The 24,356-nt window shown below is 50.7% G+C and overlaps 1 protein-coding gene across 6 annotated transcripts in view; it reads left to right on the top strand.

The window, feature by feature from the left end:
- Positions 1–24,356, top strand: part of RPH3A (rabphilin 3A) — an 82,669-nt gene that overhangs the window by 43,962 nt on the left and 14,351 nt on the right. For all 6 annotated transcript variants that reach the window (XM_005857033.2, XM_014541129.1, XM_014541136.1 and 3 more), the window contains 9 exons: positions 10,628–10,757; positions 11,997–12,083; positions 12,649–12,814; positions 15,955–16,146; positions 17,289–17,375; positions 19,409–19,471; positions 20,902–21,120; positions 22,350–22,429; positions 23,060–23,134. In XM_005857033.2, coding sequence (XP_005857095.1) covers positions 10,628–10,757; positions 11,997–12,083; positions 12,649–12,814; positions 15,955–16,146; positions 17,289–17,375; positions 19,409–19,471; positions 20,902–21,120; positions 22,350–22,429; positions 23,060–23,134 — 1,099 coding nt within the window. The remainder of the gene's footprint in view (positions 1–10,627; positions 10,758–11,996; positions 12,084–12,648; positions 12,815–15,954; positions 16,147–17,288; positions 17,376–19,408; positions 19,472–20,901; positions 21,121–22,349; positions 22,430–23,059; positions 23,135–24,356) is intronic.

Raw genomic sequence — 24,356 nt, 5'->3', positions numbered from 1 at the left:
GCTGATTGGCTGCCTTATGTCAGGTGCTCTCTCTCGTCCAATCAGCTGTGATGCCCATCTCATATGAACATGGCCATTGGCCTGACTCTGGGGGTGAAGTTAAGGTGTGGGGAGTGTCTCTGTGGCCTGAGAAGGTGCTAGCTTGAACATCCTAGAACAGGGTAGATGGGTTGCCTGCCTGTCCTCCATGTCTCGTGATTTGCCTTGACTAACCTGGTGACAGGATGGAGTAGCACAGTGGTTAACCACTGGGGCCCTAAAGTCAAAGACCTGGGTCCAAATTCCAGGCCTCCCACTGACCCCTGTGTGACCTTAAGGAAGCCATTTCCCTCCTTGTGCCTCGGTTTCCTCCTCTGCAGAGTGGGGATAACATGAGCACATCCTTCTCAGCGAGTGTTTAACATGCGACGGATTCATGCGGTGCCTGGCGCAGAGCACCCACTCATTAAATGGCGGCAGTCATTTATCAATGAACTTGCTGTGGAAGCTCAGGTTTGGTCACTGGCCGAGGCCTCTGTTCTAGAATTTATGCCCCTAGACTCCTGCTTGGCAAGCCCTGGAATTCCAGCAGCCGGCTTCCGTGGAGGGAGATCGGGGAGGCTCCCAGGGAAGCTGGGCCGAGCCGTTGGTGGCAGAGCCTCCCTTTGCTGAGACGCTGTGTTTTCCGCTTGTGGGGGGGGGGCGGCGGCAGTTGGGGCGGGGATTCTGGCTGCGGCTGTTTCCCCTCACGTTTTCAGCAGCAAGACCTCGTTAGAAGCATCGCCAGAGGCAAACCCAGTGCTATTTGTGTCTGAAGAGCTCGAACTGCCCTCGTTCCAGTTCTTTCCGCGCTTCCCTGGGAGAGGATCAGAGAGGAGCCTGATAAAAGCAAAGCGACACGTCAGATGCGGAGCGAGGCTGAAACCGGGGTGCCACTGGGGCCCCCACTTCAGAACCTGAGGTTCCCAGTGAATAAGCTTTGGGAGCCTCAGCCCCTCCGCCCTCACTGAAGTGGTCAGTCTGATTCTCAGGACCCTCCTGATCAGACTGCGTGTTGGGTGTTTGCTGGAGTCCTCTGGACCCTGGGGTTACCTGCTCCTCTGGAGCGAGTGAACTCCTTCTAACTCTGTTAAAATAGCAGCTGTTCCTGTGCCCCATTCTGGGTCCAGACACCCATCTCTCTGGTGCTGAGTCCTCTTCCTGTTACCTGAGTGAAAGCCATCTAGAGAGGTGTGAAGTCACTGTTGATACACATAACAAATAATCATCATACTGGGTACCATTTATCGAGCACTTATGTGCCAAACCCTGAGCCTAAAAACGTCATATGGCCCGGCCAGTGTGGCCTTATGGTTGAGCATTGACCTATGAACTAGGAGGTTATGGTTCCATTCCTGGTCAGGGCACATGCCCAGGTTGCGGGCTCTATCCCTAGTGAGGGGTGTGCAGGAGGCAGCCGACCAACGATTCTCTCTCATCACTGATGTTTCTATCTCCCTCTCCCTTCCTCTCTGAAATCAACAAATACATATATATCTATATATATCTATACATATAGATATATATAGATCTCTCTCTCTCTCTTATATATATACATTGACCTATGAACTAGGAGGTTATGGTTCCATTCCTGGTCAGGGCACATGCCCAGGTTGCGGGCTCTATCCCTAGTGAGGGGTGTGCAGGAGGCAGCCGACCAACGATTCTCTCTCATCACTGATGTTTCTATCTCCCTCTCCCTTCCTCTCTGAAATCAACAAATACATATATATCTATATATATCTATACATATAGATATATATAGATCTCTCTCTCTCTCTCTCTATATATATATATATATGTATGTATGTATATTTAAAACAACAACAATAATAACAAAACATCATATGGATTGACCCTTGAACTGCTTTTCTCAACCCTGTCAAGTAGATGCTATTATTATTACTATCCCCATGTTGCTAGTGAGGTCAGGCCCCTTGCCTAAGGTCACGTCGAGTGAAGATGTACGTCCTGCCGGGCTGGCTCTCAGAAGTATGCTCTCAGCTGTTAGGTGTCTTTCCTGAAGGCCTGACCCAAAATTTCTAGACTGCAGTGCATGGGCGTTTGAAAGGCTCGGGTCTGAAGGGGACACGTTGGGAGCTAGAAGCTGCAGCTCCTCCTATGCTGGCCCTGTGCCTTTCGGATCTTATTGACCTGTTTGTGCATCCGTAGCTGGTCTCCTGCTCCTGTGGCTCTGAGAGTTCCAGGGAGACGCCCCCGGGCCTCCCAGGAGGTGCTGTCTTCCTGGGGCAGCTTTGCTAGAGTCAGGCACCCCAGCAGATCAGAGCTGGTTCTCTTCCAGAAGCCTCTTTGCTTCTGCCCAATGGGGTGTCTAAACCTTTGGTCACCACTCAGCCCACAACCCAGCTCTGCTGTCTTCAGCACCCCCAGAGGGGAGATGATGGCCAGAAGAGGGGAGACTCAACAGCCTTATCGTGCCCCCACACCCCATATTCAATGGCTAAGTGGGACAACAGAGTTTATTTTTCACGCCCTGCCTGCTACAGGCTTTCTATATTCGTTAGGACACTTGGCTTGCTTGCCAGAAGGGAAATTAATTCCAGCAAGGTGGTTCAATTATCTATGGCTACATTAACAAAGCACCCTAACTTTAGTGACTTAAAGCAACAACCGTATGTTATTTTTGACCATTCTGTAGTTGAAGAATTCAGGCAGGGCTCTGCTGGGCAGGTTTTCTGCTCCACATGGCATGGGCTGGGATTGCTGGCACGGCTGCGTTTGGCTGGTGGCTGGGCTGGAAGGTCCAAGGAAGCTTCATGCCCATGTCCATGCCCATGTGTGCTCTATGTGTTCCCTTTCGTTCCTTGTTTGGTAGTCTGGCCTGAGCTCCTTCACATGGGAGGTGCATCCCAAGAGATCCAGGGTTCTTAACAGCCGGGTCTGAAACTAGTAGGGTATTAGCCAACCATATTCTATTGGAGAAGGGAAATGGGTCCCCTCTGCTTGTGGAAGAATGACTTATGCATCCATAGGAAGGCATTAATGGTGGCCACTTTGGGAGACTCTACCACATTATACAACAAGGGGAATTTTAATGTAAAGATTCAGAGCTATTTCTAGGGATTTGAGGACAGGAGCACAGCCTAACCTCATGAAAGGTCTGCTTCTCATCTCACATGGTAGAAAATATAGCCATGCGATACCTCCCCAGTGGTTATAGCTTTTCTTAGTCCTAACTCCAAATTCCCAGGGAAGGAACTCTGATTGGCTCAGCTCACTCTGAGTGTCCACCCCTCATCCAATCAGCTGTGGCCAGAGGTGCCAGGCTGCATGGACACTGAGGACTTCTCCTGAGTGTGCAAAGGGGCTTTGTGAGTTGGACACACACCCATGAGGTGTCTGCAGGACTTTTATGTGTATTGAGGCTGGAATGAAACATTTGCTTGGGAAAATTTGTGTCTGCAATTTTTGGTTTAAAACCCCCCCCCCCCAAATGGTAGGACCCTCTGCATCCTTATCATATTTCTTTCTGCCCGGAGCCTCTCAAAGGCATTTGCTCACAGATCCTGCCTGTGATGGGACAGGCAGCCGGGTGGCTTCCATTCGAGGTCACCATCCGTAAACAGATGGGCCCCCAAAAAGTAATTAGGATTTGTCATTAACCTTGGTGTCCAGATGCTGTGATGGAGGAGGCAGTCAGAGAGACACAACCTGTTGTTGACAGGATCTGCTGGGTTCCTATCACCTCTCCATCTCTGTTCCATCATCCCCTGTATTTTTGGCACAGAATTTTTCCAAAATGTGGACAGTGGGAGAAGTGAGTAATAGTGCTTATTAGGTAGGCGTCATTCCTGTGGTTTGACAAGCCGACAATAAGCAGGTCATTCTCTCCTCTTTCTAAAGGAAGAACTCCCCACTTTTGTGACCTGGAGTCAGGCCATCTGTGGATAGGTTTCAGGGGTCCTGGGGGGTATTTTAGACACATTGATGCATGTGTCTCTGTGCATTTTTTAAAATATATTTTATTGATTTTTTACAGAGAAGAAGGGAGAGGGATAGAGAGTTAGAAACATCGATGAGAGAGATCGATCAGCTGCCTCCTGCACGCCCCCCACTGGGGATGTGCCCGCAACCAAGGTACATGCCCTTGACCGGAATCGAACCTGGGACCCTTGAGTCCGCAGGCTGATGCTCTATCCACTGAGCCAAACCGGTTCGGCTTGTCTCTGTGCATTTTTAAGAAGGAATATTCATAGATCACACCAGGTTTGGGGGGACTCTGAACCCCAATGTTGAAACTGCTGAGCAGCACCTCCGCTTTCTCAGGGATTGGGCCAATGCCTTCTCATGTGCTACAGCCTGTACAGAATCTGCTTGTGCAAGAAAGTGGGAATCTTCTGAATTCCGTCATGAGTCAGTGTCTGGCATAAGAGAGAGTATGTGTTCAATGAACCCTCGACCCAACTGTCCAGGCCTCTCATGGAACCACTTGAGCCTCACGGTGCGAGGTTGGACCGTGTGGTCTCCAGGCTCCTTCTACCTCGGCACGATTGACACGTGGGGACAGATAATTCTTTATGGTGGACTGTTCCGTGCATTGGAGGGTTTTTAGCGCGTCCCTGGCCTTCATCCACCAGATGCCTGTAGTAACCACCCCCCCCAACCAGATACGACAACCAAAACTGTCTGCAGACCGTGCCACTTCCCTCTGGGGGGCAACAGCACCCCCTTTGAGGACCACCACTCTGGCCCTTTTGTTAGGTTCACAAAAAAGGGAGAAGCAAACTTGGGATTTCCCTGCAACCCTCCTCGGCTTACCATGATACTAGTTCACATGCGCAAAGCTTTAGGTAGATTCATTCATCCTCACAACAACCCTATGTAGTAGGCTCTCCTGTTATTCCCATTTTATAGAGGGGGAAACGGAGGCACAGGGAAGTTCAGCAGCCTGCCCAGAGTCATCCAGTTAATAAGCAATTACAAGCGCAGGCTGGCCGGCTCTAGAGTTGAGTCTTACTCCACTGCCCTACAGAAAGGCCAGGCAAATACTCGCTGCCCAGCACTGTGCTAGGAACTTGCAAATGTGTTATATTTCCTTTCGTCCTCATGTCTTCACTGGAAGACAGACTACGGTCTCTGCTTTACAGCGAGAAAACAAGCCCAGTGAGGTTAGGACACTTGCCCAGGGGCACACAGCCTTTCCGTGGCCAAACCAGGAGTGAACCTGAATCTGTCTCTCCACTTTCTCCCATTGCCTTTTGGGTGCAGAGAGGGGAGGCCTTTGACAAATGACTTCAGGGATGTAGGGAAGTCGATCATTTAGGGCAGTGGCTCTCAACCTTCTGGCCCTTTAAATACAGTTCCTCATGTTGTGACCCAACCATAAAATTATTTTCGTTGCTACTTCATAACTGTAATGTTGCTACTGTTATGAATCGTCATGTAAATATCTGATATGCAGGATGGTCTTAGGCGACCCCTGTGAAAGGGTTGTTCGACCGCCAAAGGGGTCGCGACCCACAGGTTGAGAACCGCTGATTTAGAGGGTGTCTCAGATATTCCCTCGGGGCAGGTGGAAGGGTGAGCAAGGGCCCCAGCCATAAGCAACTGAGACAAAACAAAGAGTAACAGCATCTGGGCAGCTGTTAATGAGTCTGAGATGCACGCAGCCCGCATACCCGCCGCACGGCTAGACCTTGCCTCCAATCCCACCTCGGCCGCTGGCGGCTGAGTGCCCGCGGGGAGGCGGCTTCCCCTGTGTGCCTTGGTTTCCCCACCTGTGAAATGGGAGTGAATAATAGAGCTGGTCCCACAGGCTGCAGATGACTTAAGGAGAACACTGCACGCACAGTGCTCAGCACCGCACCGGGTTACTGTTATGTCCCCGGGTTTGTAATGACCCAGCACCTTGCCTGGCAGTGACCACATTAGCTCCCTTGTCTCCAACTCTGAGTCGGGGCGACCCTCCTCCCCAAAGTGCTGCGGTGCGGGCAGGAATCCCATTCACCCATCCATCAAGGGGAGGGATGGGGCTCTATGGCTCCCCAGGTGATGACAGTCATCAACAACCATGAGAATTAATGAGTCTGAGATGCACGCAGCCCACAGACCCGCCGCATGGCTTCCTGACAGAGTGGCTCGGCCATTTCAGGACAGGTTCCCGAGAGGCCCTGCTCCGGGCTCTCAAGGCAGCGCCGGCCAGAACAGCCACAGCTGCCTCCTGTTTCTAAATCCTGTCCCCGTCCTCAGCAGATGGCCTGATCTTAACTTCAGAAAATGCCACATTTAATAAAGTTACCGGTAACGTCCCCCCACTTGGCAGTTAGGATGAGAGCGAAAGCAGCATGATTCTGGAATTGATGGTGTGCGTGCGTCTCTCTCTCTCTCTCTCTTTCTCTCTCACAGCATGGCACACACTCTCCCACTTTGCCGCATTTTTAGGAATCGCTGTGTAATGTTTAACTGCTGCTCTAATCGCAGCTGCTCCGGTCCCTCCCATCAGCAGTGGAACCCAGCTTTTCGCTATTTCCCTCTCTGACTGAGGAATGGGAACCCAGACCCCTCGCCCCGCACTGTGCCAGGCAGGGTGTCTTCCCGAGCTCCGCAGTGCTCCGCGTGGGGCCTCCTTCCTGGCGCAGTTGCACATCATTAGCCTTCCCTCCCCGTTCAGCGAGGCGCTGCAGCAGCACTGGGCTGAGGGCTCGGAAGCAGCTGCCTGCGTGTTTCCCAGGCTGCTTGGGCCTTTTCGGGGAGAGTGAGCTGACACGCGCCATCGGTCCTGCAGTTGGCTTCTGTCCTCGTGTGGGGAAGACAGCTCCTGGGCCTGGGCGCCCTGCCAGGCCAGGGTATGCACAGCCCTGCATGGGAAAGTGTGGTCTGTACGTTGGTGCTGACTAGGCACACGCATGTGTGTGCACACAGTGCACATGGACATGTGCCTCTACAGGTGTGCCTGTGGGCATATGTACTCACATGTGGATACAAGCACCATCTTGTATGTATATTTAGAGACGGGCACGTGAGTCCTGTCAACTTCTGGTTACCGTAGCCCCTTTAAACGCTTTAGAAAGACAAATTTCCTGACTAGATTATAGCACCCTGGCTACATAGAAAAAATGCTAGTACAGGGAGTCATAAACGCCATAAATTTCCTGAAGAAATAATTAGCAGCAACCATTACTGAGTAGTTAACATGTTCCGGGCATTTTACAAACACTCTCATTTTGCCTTTGCAGCAATCCTAGGAGGTAAGGACCTTGTTTTCCCCAATTTACAGATGAAAAATGAAGGCTCAGAAAGGCTAAGCAACTTTCTTGGGGTCACAGAGCCAGGAAGTAGCAAAGTTCAAAGGCGGACACAAACAAGCTCACTCCAGAGCTGGCATCCAATGCCTGCTTCATAGCTGCCTCCTATTTCTAACATCTGAAAGTGTGTGTGTGTGTGTGTGTGTGTGTGTAGGTGTGAATGTCTGGTGCATGTGTATAGGGAGTCCACACTTCCCCGGGGCTGAGCACCCGGCAGAGTCCAAAGCCTGGCTTGTCTGACATCCACAGCCAGGCAGGGAGGAATCGCCCAGACCTCGCTCTGGAAAGGAGGGCTGGCGTTTCATTCAGGCCTCATCAGGCGGAAATAGAACTTGGGTGGCAGATGGGGCTGGGGCGTGAGGATGGTAGACAGAGTAATGGACCCCCCAAAGGTGCCCACATCCTAATCCCTGCAGCCTGGGAATATGTGACCTGACCTGGCTAAAGGGACTTTGCAGAGGTAATTAAGTTAGGGATCTTGAGATGGGGCGGTCATCTAGATGATCCAGTGAGCCCCAGGTAATCACACGGGTCCTTGTAAGACAGAGGCAGGAGGGTCAGCGTCACAGGACGATCGGAAAATGTTACACTGTTGGCTTGAAGATGGAGGAAGGGGTCATGAGCCAAGGAATGCAGGCAGCTTCCAGAAACTGGAAGAGGCAAGGGGATGATCCTCCCCTAGAGCTTCCAGAAGGAATACAGCCCTGCCAAGGCCCTGGTTTTGGCCCAGGCATCTGAGCTTCAGGACTGTGAAGGTCATATATATGAAGGTCATATTTATCTATATATATATTTAAAAGCATAAATGACCGTTACGACCTAATGACCGGAACGACCGGCCAATAGCTATGATATGCACTGACCCAGACCTTGCTGCTGGGGCCCTGACAGCCCTGAATCTGGTTCACCTGCACCCTGAACCCAGACAGGAGGGAGGAGGGAGCCCGATTACTCGCTGTTGGTTAGCTTGCTGCTGGGCCAACCTCCCTCAGTCCCTCCCCCTGGCCAGCCAGTCCCCCGCTGGCCAGGCCGAGGGACCCCACCAGTGCACGAATTCATGCACCGGGCCTCTAGTATATACATAAAATCTGTTGTTTTAAACCACTTAGTTGTGGTAACTTGTTACAGCAGCCATAGGAGACTAAAATACAGAGCGACTCCTTGAAACCCGGGAGTGTGCGGTGGCATTTGGTGGCCCTCCAGCTAGTGTACTCTTCTACCACTACTGAGTCAGACCCATTTGGGACAGCTTTGGAGTTTCAAGAGACCTGGTCCAGCTCATGTGTAGATGAAGTCTAGGGACCTGCCTGCTTCATTCTACTTGGAACCACCATGGTGTCGGAAACTCTTCCTGCTCTGAGCCTCCCAAGGGCTCCATTCTTATGTCCATGTATTGTCTCAAACCCAGGGAAGTTGAGTCGCCTCCATTCAAAGCCTTTAAATGCTTTCCCATCGCTCTGAGACTCAAGACACTGCATGGATGGGCCCCTGCGTATCTCTGCAGCCTCATCTCCCACCACCCAGCCCACCAGGCATGCTGAGCATCTCTCGGGTCCTTTGCACATGCTGTTCCCTCTTCTTCCAGGGCTTTTCCTCGCCCTCTTAACTGGGTCAGCTCCTCTTTATCCTCAGGTCCCAACTCAAGGTCACTTCCTCTGAGGCCCCATCCTGACTTCTCAGATCCCTCTCTTATGAGTTCTCACTGCTACTCAGACTTGTCCTTCAGACAACCTACTAGGAGTCTAATTAGGATGGCTTGTGTGATTATTTAAATGACATCTGAGTCCCTCACTAGAATCCCAACTCCATGAGGGCAGGGACCTCATCTGTTTCACTTCCTTTTGGATCCTCACTGTCTACTTGGCAGGTGGTAGGTGCTCCGTGAATATTTGTCAAATTAATGAGCAGCGCATCTAGGTCCATTTGGATAGCAAGGTCAGACCAAGTTGAGAATCCACATCCCACCCCCTCCAGAGGTCATCCATTGGTGCCCAGAGGAGGGGACACACCCTTTCTGGTGCCTCTGGGAGCATCCTTGGAAATGGGAGGTACCCACCGACTTTACTGAGTAACCAACAGCCCCCCCTTCAGCACGCAGCCTGGTGATGGATGTGTCTCTCCTGGATGTGAGGCTCGAGGGGCAATTGTCAAGTTAATCGGGCATGTAAACACATGACTAGACAGTGACAGGCACTTATGATGTCCACCTAATTGGGCACTTAATACGGAGACATTGAGCAGGCAAACAAAACCAGCCCGCCCATGCAGACAGGCCTGCTCTTCGCCACTGAGAGTTTGGGTTGGCTCACTGAATATCATGGGAGGAGCGGGTAACGGGTGACCCCCAGATCCTGGTTTGAGCAAGCCAGGGGGATGGTGGTGCCATTTTTGGAGAATAAGGAAATGTTTGCTGGGGACGGGGGAGGGAATAGAGAGCTGCCAAGATGATGGCCAGATGAATGCAAGAGTCTGAGATGCCTGTGAAGACAACCATGTGACAACGTCATGTAGGCAAGTAGATGAACAGATCTGGAGCTCAGTAAGCAGTTTCCTAGCAGAGGGGACACGAGGTAGAAAGGACTAGATAAGAGTCTTTATTTTATTTTTTTTAATTGTTTTATTGCTTAAAGTATTACAAAGAGTATTACATATGTCTCCTTTTTTCCCGCCCTTGACAATCCCCTGGCCTCCCCTACCCCCCAGTGTCTTATGTCCATTGGTTATGCTTATATGCATGCATACAAGTCCTTCGGTTGATCTCTTACCCTCCCCTCCTGCCCCGCAACCCTCCCCGGCCTTCCCGCTGTAGTTTGACAGTCTGTTCGAGGCTGCTCTGCCTCTGTATCTATTTTTGTTCATAAGTTTATAATGGTCTTTATTATCCATAAATGAGTGAGATCATGTGGTATTTTTCCTTCATTGACTGGCTTATTTCACTTAGCATAATGCTCTCCAGTTCCATCCATGCTGTTGCAAATGGTAAGAATTCCTTCTTTTTTATAGTAGCATAGTTTTCCATCGTGTAGATGTACCACAGTTTTCTAATCCATTCATCTACTGATGGGCACTTAGGCTGTTTCCAGATCTTAGCTATGGTGTAGATAAGAGTCTTAATCTGAAGTCAGTAGACTAGATGGGCTTTGGGGGATATGGGAGGGGTTCTGTGATTTTCTGAAAATGCATCAGATTTCATGTGCTTGTTTCTTAGGGAGGTTCCAACATTCTTCATCAGATACTTAAGAGCCCATGACTCAGAGAAGAATTAGACCCTCAGCCTGATACCGAGGGAGATGCAGGTGGTCCCCGGTCCTGTAAGGTCCTTAGTACCCTGTCTCTGCTTCCAGGCGCCTGGTGGACCGTCTGGAGAACATGAGGAAGAACGTGGCTGGGGATGGGGTGAACCGCTGCATCCTGTGTGGCGAACATCTGGGGATGCTGGGCTCTGCCTGCGTAGTGTGCGAGGACTGCAAGAAGGTACCATCACCCTCCCCTTCTCTTCCCTGCATCCCTGTTCATAACATGCAGAGGGGCTAGGCCTGGGATCAAACCTTGGGGGACCCTGGGTCTTGGGAGTGGGGCTTGGATCCTGAAGGGTAGTTGCCAGAAAATGATTCCTTCTGGGATGCTCTCACATCCAGCTGTCTCCCGAGGTAACCCTGATCCTGGTTCCTCCCCTGAAACTCACTGGGACCCTTCTGTCCCCTCGGAGCTCAGGTCCATCCAGGATGAACTTGGGAGCTTGAGGTAGGACATGAGCTAAGGTTGAGCCTGCAAGTGTCCTGGTTGTGGCTTAGCAAGTTACATGTCAGGTTGAAGAGCATGATGGACTCATGTCTACACATGTGTGTATGTGGAAGGCTAACCCAGCATTTTCTTAACATGGTTATAGTACAAGTGACTGAGAAAGCCCCTCTCCAGCCCAGTTAGGACCACTGGGCTTCAAAAGCCTTTATTCTTGAAAGGGGGGGGGGCTCCTCGTATTTCTCCACCCTGTACCCTCTCCTCAGTTGTCTGCACTTGACAATTCCAGGACACAGACAGAACTGTCCTTGGGTCTGCCTGATTCCCAGGAAAGGAACTTAGGAGAATGAGCCACCCGGAAACACCCATAGAGTCACTTGACGTCTCCTGCTTGGGGTTCCATTTAGCGTTTAGATGGAATATTGAGGGAAGTTGATCGATTCCAAAAATGTTGTCTGCTGCAGTCAGCCAAGAGTGAGAATTCGGCGACCCATCAGGCTTTCCTATTTGCCTTGACTGCCAGGAAACAGCCAAAAATATAATGTCCCATCACACAGTCGTGGCGTTTCCTCACATAACTTCCTTCTCCTTGAAGATTTGAAGCTGTAGTTGTAGCCTAGGTTGTCTCAGATTCGCTTGGGGAAGGAGAAGAAATACATTAGTAAGCCATGTGGATACATGGCCTTTCCTCTTTGAAAATCCTCTCAGTCATCTCCCCTGTATGGATGCTGAAAACTCAGGCCCCACAGGGACTCCTGGAGAATTTCTTTATCCAGTGCTGGGGAATGACTCCAGTTCTTGGTATTGGAAATTAAGACTCAAGGTGGAACTTTATTCTAACTGGCCCTGGTCATGGGCAGGAGGTGAGAGAAGGAAAGTTCTAGCTCTTTGCAATGGGTTTCCATCACCACCTCCCCTGATCATGAGCACCTGGCATATCTGAGTGTACACTGGCCTCTATTTTGTCCCCAGAATGTCTGCACCAAATGCGGGGTAGAGACCTCCAACAACCGCCCGCATCCTGTATGGCTCTGCAAAATCTGCATCGAGCAGAGGGAGGTGAGTAGACGTGTCCTTTCTAGCTTCTAGAGCACCCTTCCTTTTTATTCCATCCCCCCTTCCTCTCTAGAGCCAGGGAAACAGGGTGGCAGGTGGGGGCTGGAGAACCTCGGCAGGGATATGTCTTAAGGGTTTGGTATAAAAGGAGCCAGCTCAGCTGTGGACTCTGGAGGAACAGCCCCTGAGTGTTTGAATGAATTTCTTTTCCCTTCTAGTTCTGTGACCTTTCCCTTCCTAGTAATAGGGAGCAGCACACCACATTTAAGAGCTGCAAGACTCGGTGTCCAGTCTTTGCCCTTGCGCTCTCTGGCTGTGAAGCCTTATATTAGCTCATACCCTCATGATGTCCAACTTTCTCCATCAAGAAAATGGGTCTACTCAGGCCCTCTCTGTTGAGTGGTCAGGGATATTGTGGGGATTAAATAGAAATTGTGAAAGGTTGCATACTGGTGAGAAAAGTGTCCATGTGCTTACAGAGGGGAGCAAAGTTAAAAATTGGCACTCATGAAGGCAGGAGCAATATATTTGGCTGCCATGTCATCATCCTCTCCCTTTCCTCCCCAAGGTGTGGAAGCGTTCTGGAGCCTGGTTCTTCAAGGGCTTCCCCAAACAGGTCCTCCCACAGCCTATGCCCATAATGAAGACCAAGCCCAAGCAGCCTGTCAGTGAGCCTGCTGTCCCAGAGCAGCCTACTCCTGAATCCAAGCACACTGTCCGGGCTCCAACTCAAGGTAGGACAAAACAATTTATCCTATCAGAACCAAGGACAGCTCTCGGCTAACTGGTCTACCTGGAGAATGTCCTGACATGTTTGTGTTTCTACCCAGCTGATGGACAGGCAGCCTCTGGGTTTGAGTCTGGGAATCCTATGTCCCCTTCACAGCTCACCATGAACCCTTGTGGAGAAGATAGCACAGAGAACTCTTCAACAATGTCAGGCATTTTTGATGGAGTATCTAGAGGTACAGCAGAGGTGGAAATTAAAATTAGGAACAAAGAGAAATTCTCACAACCAAACTGGAGGCATTTGGGGCTTGCTGAGAAGGCCTTCCTCACCCCTGGTATTTCTTATACCCACCATCAGCAAATCTGAAATTGGACTAATTAAAACAGAAAGTTGAATAGAAAGGAAATTAGTAAAAGAAAATTACCACTACTATGGATACTATCACTATCATCCAAGTATTATTATTAATTACTAAAATGATGATTAAAAGAGAGAGGCAAAACAATACAAAGAAAAAAGGCAACCACAATAAAAACACATTAATTGGATGAGGCCACTGGGACTGGTCAGAGAGAGCCCTTGCAATAATTCCAATTAACACTAAGTGATCATTTCGGGTCTGGATGACAACTCTGGAGTTGTGTGCAAGCAGTGCTTCTGGAAGGAAGGTCTCAAAAAATTGAAGTGCCTGAGTATGTCTCCTATAAGATAACTTCTTCATGTACCTGGGACTGTGTCTGGCACTCAAAAGGCATCAGCAAATACTTCCTGACAAAGGGAGCAATTTGTATCCCTTGCAGAGAATTACCAAACTGTCCATCTTCACTGCATCCTGAGGAGCCCTGGTTTCTACCAATAGAGCATCCTTCTTCCTGGTTAAGCACTTCCCCTTCTAGGTCGAGAAGATTGTAGAGCATAACTGTCAAGATCATGGACATAAGCCTGGCCAGTGTGGCTCAGTAGTTGAGTACCCATCTATGAACCATGAGATCACGGTTTGATTCCCAGTCAGGGCATATGCCCAAGTTGTGGGCTCGATCCCCAATAGGGGTGTGCAGTAGACAGCTGATCAATGATTCTCTCTCATCATTGATGTTTCTATCTCTCTGTCCTTTCCTCTCTGAAATCAATAAAAATATTTTTTAAAATATATTTTATTGATTTTTTTACAGAGAGGAAGAGAGAGGGATAGAGAGTTAGAAACATTGATGAGAGAGAAACATCGATCAGCTGCCTCCTGCACACCTCCCACTGGGGATGTGCCCGCAACCAAGGTACATGCCCTTGACCGAAATCGAACCTGGGACCCCTCAGTCCGCAGGCCGATGCTCTATCCACTGAGCAAACTGGTTAGGGCAAAATATTTTTTAAATTAAAAATGAAAAGATCTGGGCATCTGAGGGCAAGAGGACCAGAATCTGAATTCCAGCTCTGCCATCTACCAGCCCTGTGAGCTTGGGCAAGTGTCCTAACCTCTCTGCGATTCGTTCTTCATCTAAGGGGTGGGGCAAAATAAGTTTACAGTTGTGAGTATGCGAAACACAGTTTATTAATTATTTTACTGTTTTTCAAACAAACAACTGCAGACCTGCTTTTGCCCCACCCCGTATAACATGGGGCTAATAACTCATTGGATTTGTTTGAGTATTAAATAAAACACTACATGCTAAGTGCTTGGCAGAGTGCAGCACTGAGTAAATGCTGACTGATAACATATAATGTTCATCACCTGTGCACAGACACATACACAGACACGTAGGTGGCATGAACTAGATAAACTCTGGACAACACAGACCACTCTGGAAATGCGGTGGATGTTACCCCATTCACTTCACTGGAGAGAAGTAACATCACCAGCATTGCATAGTGGCGCTTAAAAAGTTATTAGAATAACATCGGTGCTGGTGAATGTGTGGGGAGATGAATACTCTCTAAACTGTTGGTTTAGACCAGGGGTCCTCAAACTTTTTAAACAGGGGGCCAGTTCACTGTCCCTCAGACCGTTGGAGGGCCGGACTATAGTTTTAAAAAAAACTATGAACAAATTCCTATGCACACTGCACATATCTTATTTTGAAGTAAAAAAACAAAACGGGAACAAATACAATATTTGTATTTGCATGTGGCCCGCGGGCCGTAGTTTGAGGACCCCTGGTTTAGACTGTAAGTCACCTCCAGCCTTTTGGAATGTAATATGGCAGACTTTATTAAAATGGGGAAATGTACTATTATATACCATTTGATCCAGCAATCCCTCTCTGGGATTTTATGGAACAGCAATCCAAGTACCATGTAAAAGATATAGATATATTTGTTGCAACATTACTTATGACAGCAAAGCACTGGGAGAGGTTCGTTGGTAGGGGAATTGTTGACTGGGTTATGAAATATCCACACCACACTATAGTAGGGATTATTTAAAATGGAATGCTGTCAGTGTTCTTTATGGATTTGGAATTATGTCCATATGTGCTTTCCGTATTCTGTTAACAAACATTCACTGGGCACCAAAGGAGTTCCAGACCCTATTCTAAGCCCTGGAAATAGAGTGGTGTTTGCAACAGACGAAGACCCCTGCCTTCATGCAGCTAAAATTCTAGTGGGGGAAACAGGTGCTCGACCAGCTGCCAGTGCAAATGCAATATAGTATCAGGCAGTGATAGGTGCTGGGGATAGACACGGAGCAGGTAAAGGGGGCAGGCAGTGACAGGAGGCCCCATTCAGGATAGAATGGGCAGAGAAGGGCCATCAGAGGAGGATCTTTGGGGAGACACGTGACTGAAATGATAGCGAGGACCCAAAGAATCTTCGGGACTATGGTGTGCGTGGGGCTTAAGGTTGGAACGTGCTTGGTGAGTCCTGGGAAAATTGGATTAAGCGAGCAAAGCCCACCGAGAAGAGGATGTAGCCAGTGGCCCCAGCTCGGCCTGTGTTCAGCCTGTGTGTGTTCACATGCTTGTGCAGGCAAAGGAAATATGTGAGATTATAAAATGAAAGCTGCATCCAAGGGCAGGGCAGGAGGAGAGAGTTTTGATTTTAAAGAGCACTTGGGAGTGGACGGTGGGCCCCTTTGTGGAGCTGTTTAAGTAGTGGCCGTCCTGCACCATAAAAACCAGTTCTCCCATCACTGTTCTCCCTCTCCAGGTGACGCTGAAGACGGGAGGGGCCCAGGTCAGAAGCCAGGCCCTGAGCTGGCCTCTGTGCCTGGCCGAGGAAGCTACGGGCCTCCTGTGCGCAGGGCCTCAGAGGCACGAATGAGCTCAGCCAGCCGGGACTCAGAGGGCTGGGGCCATGGCCATGGCGGGGCAGCCGGTGACTCCAGCCGGAGCCCAGCAGGTGAGAGAGAGGGGCAAATCCAGGCAGGCTTCCTGGATGAGGAGAATCAGAAAGAATGGGGAGGGGAGTGTTTTTATTCATGTATCCATTCGGTGCTTATTGAGCACCTACTGTGTGCCATGTTCAATGCAGATGCTGGTTCTAGCCTATGGTAGAGGAAAGATAGGACTCAGAAACAATTCTGACTCCAGACATCCAAAAGTTTTGCTTATATCCTTTTCTTGCTCTAATGTTTGCATTTCTTTGTAGCGAGGTCATGAGACTGGCTCTGATTAGATGGGCTGAATATTAGTTCCCTCGCAGCCCTCTGGCCTTCTCTTTCTGATTAGGGGGTTTGTGGCATAGCACCTCGGTTCCTCTTGGCAGGAGAGCTGGGGAGCAGTATCTGATGGTCTCAAGCAGACTGGAGACCGACTGCCTGAGTCCTAACCCTGGCTCTGCCACAAACCAGCCAACAGACATTGGATGAACTCCTTAACCTTGCTAGGCCTCAGTTTCCCCATTTATAAAATGGGGTGTAGAGATTAAATAAGCTTCTTATATGTAAAGTCCCTGGCACATGGTAAGCGTTGAATAAATGTTAACTCGTCCTTATCCAGTAGCTCCTGAAGTTCAGAGAGGGGGAGTGACCAGCCCAGAGTCACACAGCTTATAAAAGAGAATGCTCCGATGCAAAGTTAGGTCGATGTGAAGATATAGACCAGATTCTTGCAAGAATAATACAATAATATCAACATCTGCCAGGTGTTGAGTGTCTACTACATGTTCTGAGCACTTTGCATGCATTGTATCATCGCATCTCCACCACATGCTATGCGGTAGGTACTATCATCCCCATTTAACAGACGAGGGAACTGAGGCCCAGGGAGGAGAGGCCATTTGTGCAAGGCCGTACAGGTGGGAGCAATATCACAGAACTTGTGCTTTTTCAACACCCAGGTGACTTGCCCGGGGGGTCTGAGTACTGGAAAGAGCGAACCCACTGAGAGGCAGAGAGGGTCTGAAGGAGCTGAGGGTGTTGGGGGGCTGTGTTCAAATCCAGAAGGCCTTGCTTTAGGCCAGCTGCCCAGTCCCAGCTTCTTTCTGCTTCCACTGTGTGTGCGTGCAACGTGATGGGCTGTTTCCCTTCCTTCCTCCTACAGGTTTGAGACGGGCCAACTCAGTGCAGGCCTCCAGACCCGCCCCAGCCTCGACGCCGAGCCAGGCTCCGCCTCAGCCTGGGCAGCCAGGTACTTGCCACCTGCCCAGCCACCCCGGCTGCCATGTCAGTCAGTGGCGACCCCAATTCCTCCATCCTTGCTGGCAGAGCCCCGGCTCTCTGCAAAGCCGCAGCCGCCGCCGAATCCTAAGCTCTTCTATGACCCTTAGACTGAGTGGTCCCCGGGCTGGGGAGCCGGGCAGGGCACAAGCCAGCATCGTATCCAGAATGCAAGAATGAGTGGTCCCCGGGCTGGGGAGCCGGGCGGGGCACAAGCCAGCATCGTATCCAGCTGAATGCAAGAAGGGACAGCACTTCATTCCTCAGCATCGCCCCCCTTCAGCCATGGTCACTCCACTGGCAGTTTTTACCACACGCACCTACCATCTACCCTCTTACTTTCTCGATCTTTCTTCAAATGGACTCGCTTTGCAAGCATGGCTGAGGGCTTGCTATCACAAACTCTCTCGAGGGGGATTTAAGGCCACTGGGCTGTAATAAAATGGCACATGTTCCCAGAAGGGTTGTGGGAGATTCAGGAAGAAATGGTGAGCAAGGAGATTAGTGATGTGGGGAAATCTGAACACATGTGGCTTGTGAAAGACAAAGGGAATGATGTCTAATTGGTCCCGTGCGGGTTTCATTATTTTAAAAGAAACCTATGATAATGGCATCAATGGGAAACCAGTGTCCCGTACTATAGAGAGAGTGTGTGCGGGCACCACCAACTGGGTGGTGTAAATTAGCAGAGATGGGTCGTCTCCCAGTTCCGGAGGCCAGAGGTCTGAGGTCAAGGTGTTGGCAGGGTGAGCTCCTGAGGCTGTGAGGGAGGATCTGTTTCATTCCTCTTAGCTCCTGGGGCCTCAGGCAATTCCTCAGCTTCTAAATGACATCCTCCCTGTGTCTCCTGTCATCTTTCTTCTAAGGATGTCTCTCTCTCTCTGTCCAAACTTCTCTTTTATACATATATTATTGATTTCAGAGAGGAAGTGAGAGGAAGAGAGAGAGGAACATGAATGAGAGAATCATGGATCGGCTGCCTCCTGCACGCCCCCTACTGGAAATCGAGCCCGTAACCCGGGCATGTGCCCTGACGAGGAATCGAGCTGTGACCTCCTGGTTCATGGTGGATGCTCACCCACTGGAGCCACACCGGCTGGGCCAAACTTCTCCTTTTGATAAGGACACAGTCATATAGATTAAGGCTGCCCCAGTGACCTCATCTAAACCTGACCATCTTCAAAGACCCTCTTTCACCCGAGGTCACCCTCACAGGTGCTGGGGGTTAGGACTTGAAGATCTTTCAGGGAACACAGTTCAACCCACGGCAGAGGGTAATGACCTAAATGAATGTAATGAAAATTATAAACAAGGCAAGGAAATTCTCGTTCCTCTGGCCTGAGGAGGTTCTGAGCCTGGGGCCTGTTCACTTTTGTTCAAAGAGGCGTTAAAGACAGAGCAGAGGGTAATGACCTAAATGAATGTAATGAAAATTAAACAAGGCAAGGAAATTCTCATTCCTCTGGCCTGAGGAGGTTCTGAGCCTAGGGCCTGTTCTCTTGTTCAAAGGGGAAACCCAACAGCGTCGCACTCAAATGAGACTTCCTCCGGGGGTCATACTGAAAGGCCAGGGAAGCCTGGGGGCTCCTGGTGGTGTTGACGGGTATTCCATGCCCCACCCCTGAAGTTGTGAAGAATCCACTGGGTCAGTAATGACCCCACAGCATTGATGGGTCCAGAGTGTAAACTTGCCCATCACCTCGGGCACAATTCGCCTCCATTCGTTGATCAGCCTCATAGCCAGTGAAACATGAAGAGCGGGCATTCTTATCCCATTTCAGAGAGGAGAAAGCTGAGGCTCGGGAAGGACACATTGGGGCTTGAACCCAGGCCTCCTGACCCCAGGATCCTCCGTGGGGCTGTTCCTGCAGCCCCAGGTACCTCTGCACATCGCCTGTTACCCCTGGGCCTGTGTCCCTGCCCAGGAAATGAGGGGGACACGGGGTGGACACTGAAACGATGCCACCTTCTCTGCTCCATCTCTCCTCTCTCCTCTCCACTCAGGGCCCCCAGGAGGCAGCAGACCCAGTGCTGGGCCAGCAGGACGCTTTTCGGACCAGAGACCAGGCAAGTGCTCGCTGCTCCCACGCCTGCTCGAGAGACCACCTCTCTCCCACTTCTCCATGAGAGAGCAGGGGGCTGCCTGATCGTGGCCCAGCCTACACCCCGAGACCTCCCTGATGAGCTCTAAGGCTCCCCACCCTGATTTCCAAACTCTAGAAAATGACCACACGTCGAGTGATTAAGAGCACACCCTGCCTGGATTCAAATCCTGCTCCTTCACGTCCCAGCTGTGTGGCCCTGGGCACGTTACGGATCGTGGCCCAGCCTACACCCCGAGACCTCCCTGATGGGCTCTAAGGCTCCCCACCCTGATTCCAAAACTCTAGAAAATGACCACAAGTAGAGTGATTAAGAGCACACCCTGCCTGGATTCAAATCCCTGCTCCTTCACGTCCCAGCTGTGTGACCCTGGGCAAGTTACATAACTTCTCTGAGCCTCAGTTTCCTTATTTTAACATGGGAATAATACCAGGACCTACTTCAGTGACTGTTGTGAGGATTAAACAGACTAATACATATAAAACCGTAGCACGTGGCCGGGAATGTTTAAGACCACGCTAAGTGACAGTGACTATTACATGTGATATATATGCCTGGTCATCCTCACACGCATCACTGTGGCTACAACTTAGTCCTTGCTTCCTGATGCACCAGGCACAATTTTGTATATGTATTCAATAATTTTTAAAATAATAGCTACTGCCCTAACCGGTTTGGCTCAGTGGATAACTAATACATATAAAACCGTAGCACGTGGCCGGGAATGTTTAAGACCACGCTAAGTGACAGTGACTATTACATGTGATATATATGCCTGGTCATCCTCACACGCATCACTGTGGCTACAACTTAGTCCTTGCTTCCTGATGCACCAGGCACAATTTTGTATATGTATTCAATAATTTTTAAAATAATAGCTACTATGATTTGAGTGACTTCAGGTATTATAATTCCCATTTTACAGATGAGAAAACTGAGGTTCAGAGACATTGAGTAATTTGCCCTATACCACACAGCAGAGGTGCAGACCCAGGCTACCTGGCTCCAGAGCCCACACAAGTGATCAGTACCCCTTTGAGGTCTGTTTTGCCTGCATCTGATTAAGCTCATGGGACTTGTTATAAAACATGGACTTCAAGGCCCCACTGCACGGGTTACTGATTCTGCATGGGGCCCAGGAACCTGCATTTTGCAAGCTCCCCTCGGTGATTTTGACAAAGACAACATTCTGCGAATCAGCGAACGGCACAATGTGGTCACCCCGTCAACGGGAGGCCATAATTCTCTGTTGCAGGGCTGTGGGTGAGTCTGGTGCACCTGGTATACAGTAGGTGCTCATCCCTCATGGTCATGCTGGAGCCGTTGTTGCTGCTGCCATTGTAACACAGGGACTCAGCTGCCTCTTTCCTACCCTCTCTCCGTCTCCCCTGCAGACCTGGCCCCCGGTGACCTCTGCTACCCAGGGGCCTCCATCCCACCCTGGGAGGAGCGACTCGGAGTCGGAGCCAGGGAGGACCGAGCGGGCCACGCACCAGGCCCTTACTCCCAAGTGTCTGCTGCTGCCCCCCAGCCTGTCGCGACCCCTGCCCACCAGCCCCCACCCCCCGAGGAGGACGAGGAGGAAGCCAACAGCTACGATTCGGATGAAGGGAGTATGTGGCACTGAGGGCAGGGGTGTCTGGGAAAAGCCCCTTCAGGGTCACCCCCCAGGGAGACAGGAGGGCTCCAGGGAGGGCCCTCTACACCCTCCCAGCTCCACAATATGCCAGCCATGACAAACGCATTAACCAAGCTATGAAAATCCAAGTTTGTGTTACCGTATTCACAACACGACATCAACTTACTAAAAAACAGTAACATCCTATTTTTTTATTGGGGTAAAATACCTGTAACATCTAAGTCACCATGTAACGCATTGTAAAGAGTGCAATTCGGCGATATTCGCCTTGTCCAGTTTGGTGGCTCCTCACCAAGTAGATCGTGGAATTATCACGTGACCAGCATCCACTCCTAGGGTATACCTACGCCTTTAACAGTTCCAAAACTCTTTACTGTGTGTCTTCAAAGAGCAATTTTTTAAGCCATTTTAAAATTTCTGGATGTTTCTTTTTGCATCCATGCAATCAGGGATGTATGAAGTGCCTGCTTTATGCCCCTCCCACTGAGACTCAAGTCCTAGGGACACACACACACGTCCCAAGAGCTCGTGGTCAGGCGGAGAGATTGGACCCAACACACACACACACACACACACACACACACACACACGTCCCAAGAGCTCGCGGTCAGTCGGAGAGATTGGACCCGCTTAGATGAAATGGACCGAGGGCTGTGGGCGGTGGCGTGGCTTTGGCCCACGATGTCACCCCTTCTCGTTGTAAAATGGGAAGCAGAATACTGCCTCCTGGGTGGGACCGAGGAGGGTAAACTGAGGCACCCCCTGGGAAAGTGCTCTGTAAACTGGAAATCATTATCATTTTAGTGCTAACCACACACGAGGAACGGGTATCACGTAATACGCACACTTTTCTAAGTGTGTTCTGGGCACGTGCTCATGTGATTATCCCACGGGGCCTGGGCAGAGTTGCTTTTACTGATCCTGATTCACAGGTAGGAAGACAGAGGCTCCGGGGGTTCAGGGACTTGGCCAAGCTCTCGCGGCCAATGAGTGGAGGGGCTGCCGCACATCAGAGGCCAGAGCTGGTGAAAGGCCAGCTGTCCCCTCCCCATCCCGTGCTCTCCCGCGGGCCTTGGGGACTGAGTCTTCCTCTCTCTGTAGGCTTGATGCCTAGCCCAGACAGGGCACATAATCAGTGCTCGGGAAATGTTTGTTGAATGACTGAGTGAATGTTCTCTTGGTTCCTGCCTCTGCCCCCTCCAGCCACCCTGGGCGCCCTGGAGTTCAGCCTTCTCTACGACCAGGAGAACAGCTCCCTGCACTGCACCATCATCAAGGCCAAGGTGGGTGAGGGGCCAAGCTGGGGACCACACGGGCTGCTCTGGCTTCTCCGGGGACTTGGGGAGGACACGGGTCACCAGGCTCCTCTCTGTTGCCCTGCCTACCTGTGGCAGTGACAGTGGTGAGAAAAAGGCAGAAATTAGCCACAGCCCATATTGTGGGGGAGAACTTCCCCCGGAGATGATCCCAGAGGGTCATTTAACGGCAGCTGCCTCCCAGGAGCAGAGGCAGTTGGGTTTCAAGGGCAGAGCTCAGCTCCCTAGAGGGGACGAGTGACAATCCAGCCTTGATGGAGCATCACCATGTGCCAGGCACTTGACAGGTGAAACTGTGTGTAAGTCTTCCCCCTCCATGAAGCAGGCTTGTCCGCATCCCATTTGACCTGCGAGGAAAACGAGGCTCAGACAGGTTAAGAAACTTGCCGGAGGACACACAGCCAGGAAGTGACATGGCCGGGCTTTAAGCCCCGTCTGCCTGATTCCAGGGCTCTTTTCCTTCTCTCTCTCTTCGGAAGAGGAAGCATATGGGGTGGACCAACGGGCGGGACAGAGGCCAGGGGCTGCGTCCAGGGCTGCGGCAGCTGAGTGGCTGGCCCTCCCAAGGCCCTCGCACCACTGCCTTTTCTCTTGCAGGGACTGAAGCCCATGGACTCCAATGGCCTGGCCGATCCTTATGTTAAGCTGCACCTCCTGCCGGGAGCCAGCAAGGTACCATATGGCCTGGGCCTCTCGGCGAGCCAGGAACATGGGCCCTGGCAGGCGCCCAAGGTTCCCAGCCCAGAGCCTAAAATAGCCCAGCTGCCCCCAACCCCCTCCTCCCTGAGTGGCCAAGTCCTCGCCAGGGGTGAGAGGTGGGCCAGGAGTCACTCTCCCTCAAGGGGCAGGGGCTCTGCCCATCTCTCCAGGCCAGAAACCTGAAATCCAGGAGCTTCCAAAGGCCAGGGGAGAAGCAGATGCCCCATGATGCCCTCACCTGCTCACATACCTTCCATGGCTCCCAGTGCTGACCATGGTCCCCCTCCCCCTCCCATTTTATGCCCCAACCAAACACTCCTCGTCTCTCAGTGGAAAGGAATCGCTCTCTTTGGATCTCAGGGCTAAGCACCTGAAATAATGTTCTGTCCTGAGAGAAGTGTGCCCCCTCCCACCTTGCCACTCGCTCCCTGATCATCGCTTTGCTCTGCGGAGACGTGGGGTTCGACCCACTCAGATGGGCTTACTTTGTCCATTTGATGTGGATGCGCTAAACACAAGGGTGACCGTGCACTTGGTTGCATGATCTCGGCAAACTGCACGTTAAAAATCTCTGCTGCAAGTATTGAATGTCCCTTAAGACAAAAGAGGACACACGCACATGCACACACATGCGCGCACACACATGCACACACGCGCGCACACACGCGCACATACACACACATACACACACAATCTTTTTCTTTGTTTAGATCAAGGAACAACAGTCTCTCATCTGGCCACGGCCAGACTGTGAAGTGTTTGGCCACTTCTTCTAACTCCCCAGCGACATTTGCTTCTCCTGAAGGCTCTCTCCTTCGCTCACTCCTAAATCCAAACTTGCTTTGCCAAGGAATCCAGTGAGTCATGCTAGTCTGAATTAGATTCTCACCAGGCCCCTCTTCTGAGTTTAGTACATTTCTAGCCTCTCTCTTAGAGTGAAAAACTTTGTCTCCCCCCCCCACTGCGGCCCCCGGCCCCCTAACAAATTTCAGGCATGAAGGATGCTATTTGGGGAAACCTACGGAACCCTCCCAGGATCCCCAGAAATCGTCCTTCGCTGCCTAGGAGTGGGTGACTCCTATTTCTGCCTCCCTGACCTAGAAATGAGTTTTTCCTCAAAGGAAAATGTCTCTTCTTTCTTTCTTTCTTTCTTCCTTCCTTCCTTCCTTCCTTCCTTCCTTCCTTTCTTTCTTTC

The sequence above is a fragment of the Myotis brandtii genome, unplaced genomic scaffold (assembly GCF_000412655.1).
Source record: "Myotis brandtii unplaced genomic scaffold, ASM41265v1 scaffold1064, whole genome shotgun sequence".
Classification (NCBI taxonomy): domain Eukaryota; kingdom Metazoa; phylum Chordata; class Mammalia; order Chiroptera; family Vespertilionidae; genus Myotis; species Myotis brandtii.
The sequence above is the reverse complement of the archived record's forward strand: the minus strand, read 5'-3'. Positions and strand labels throughout refer to the sequence as shown.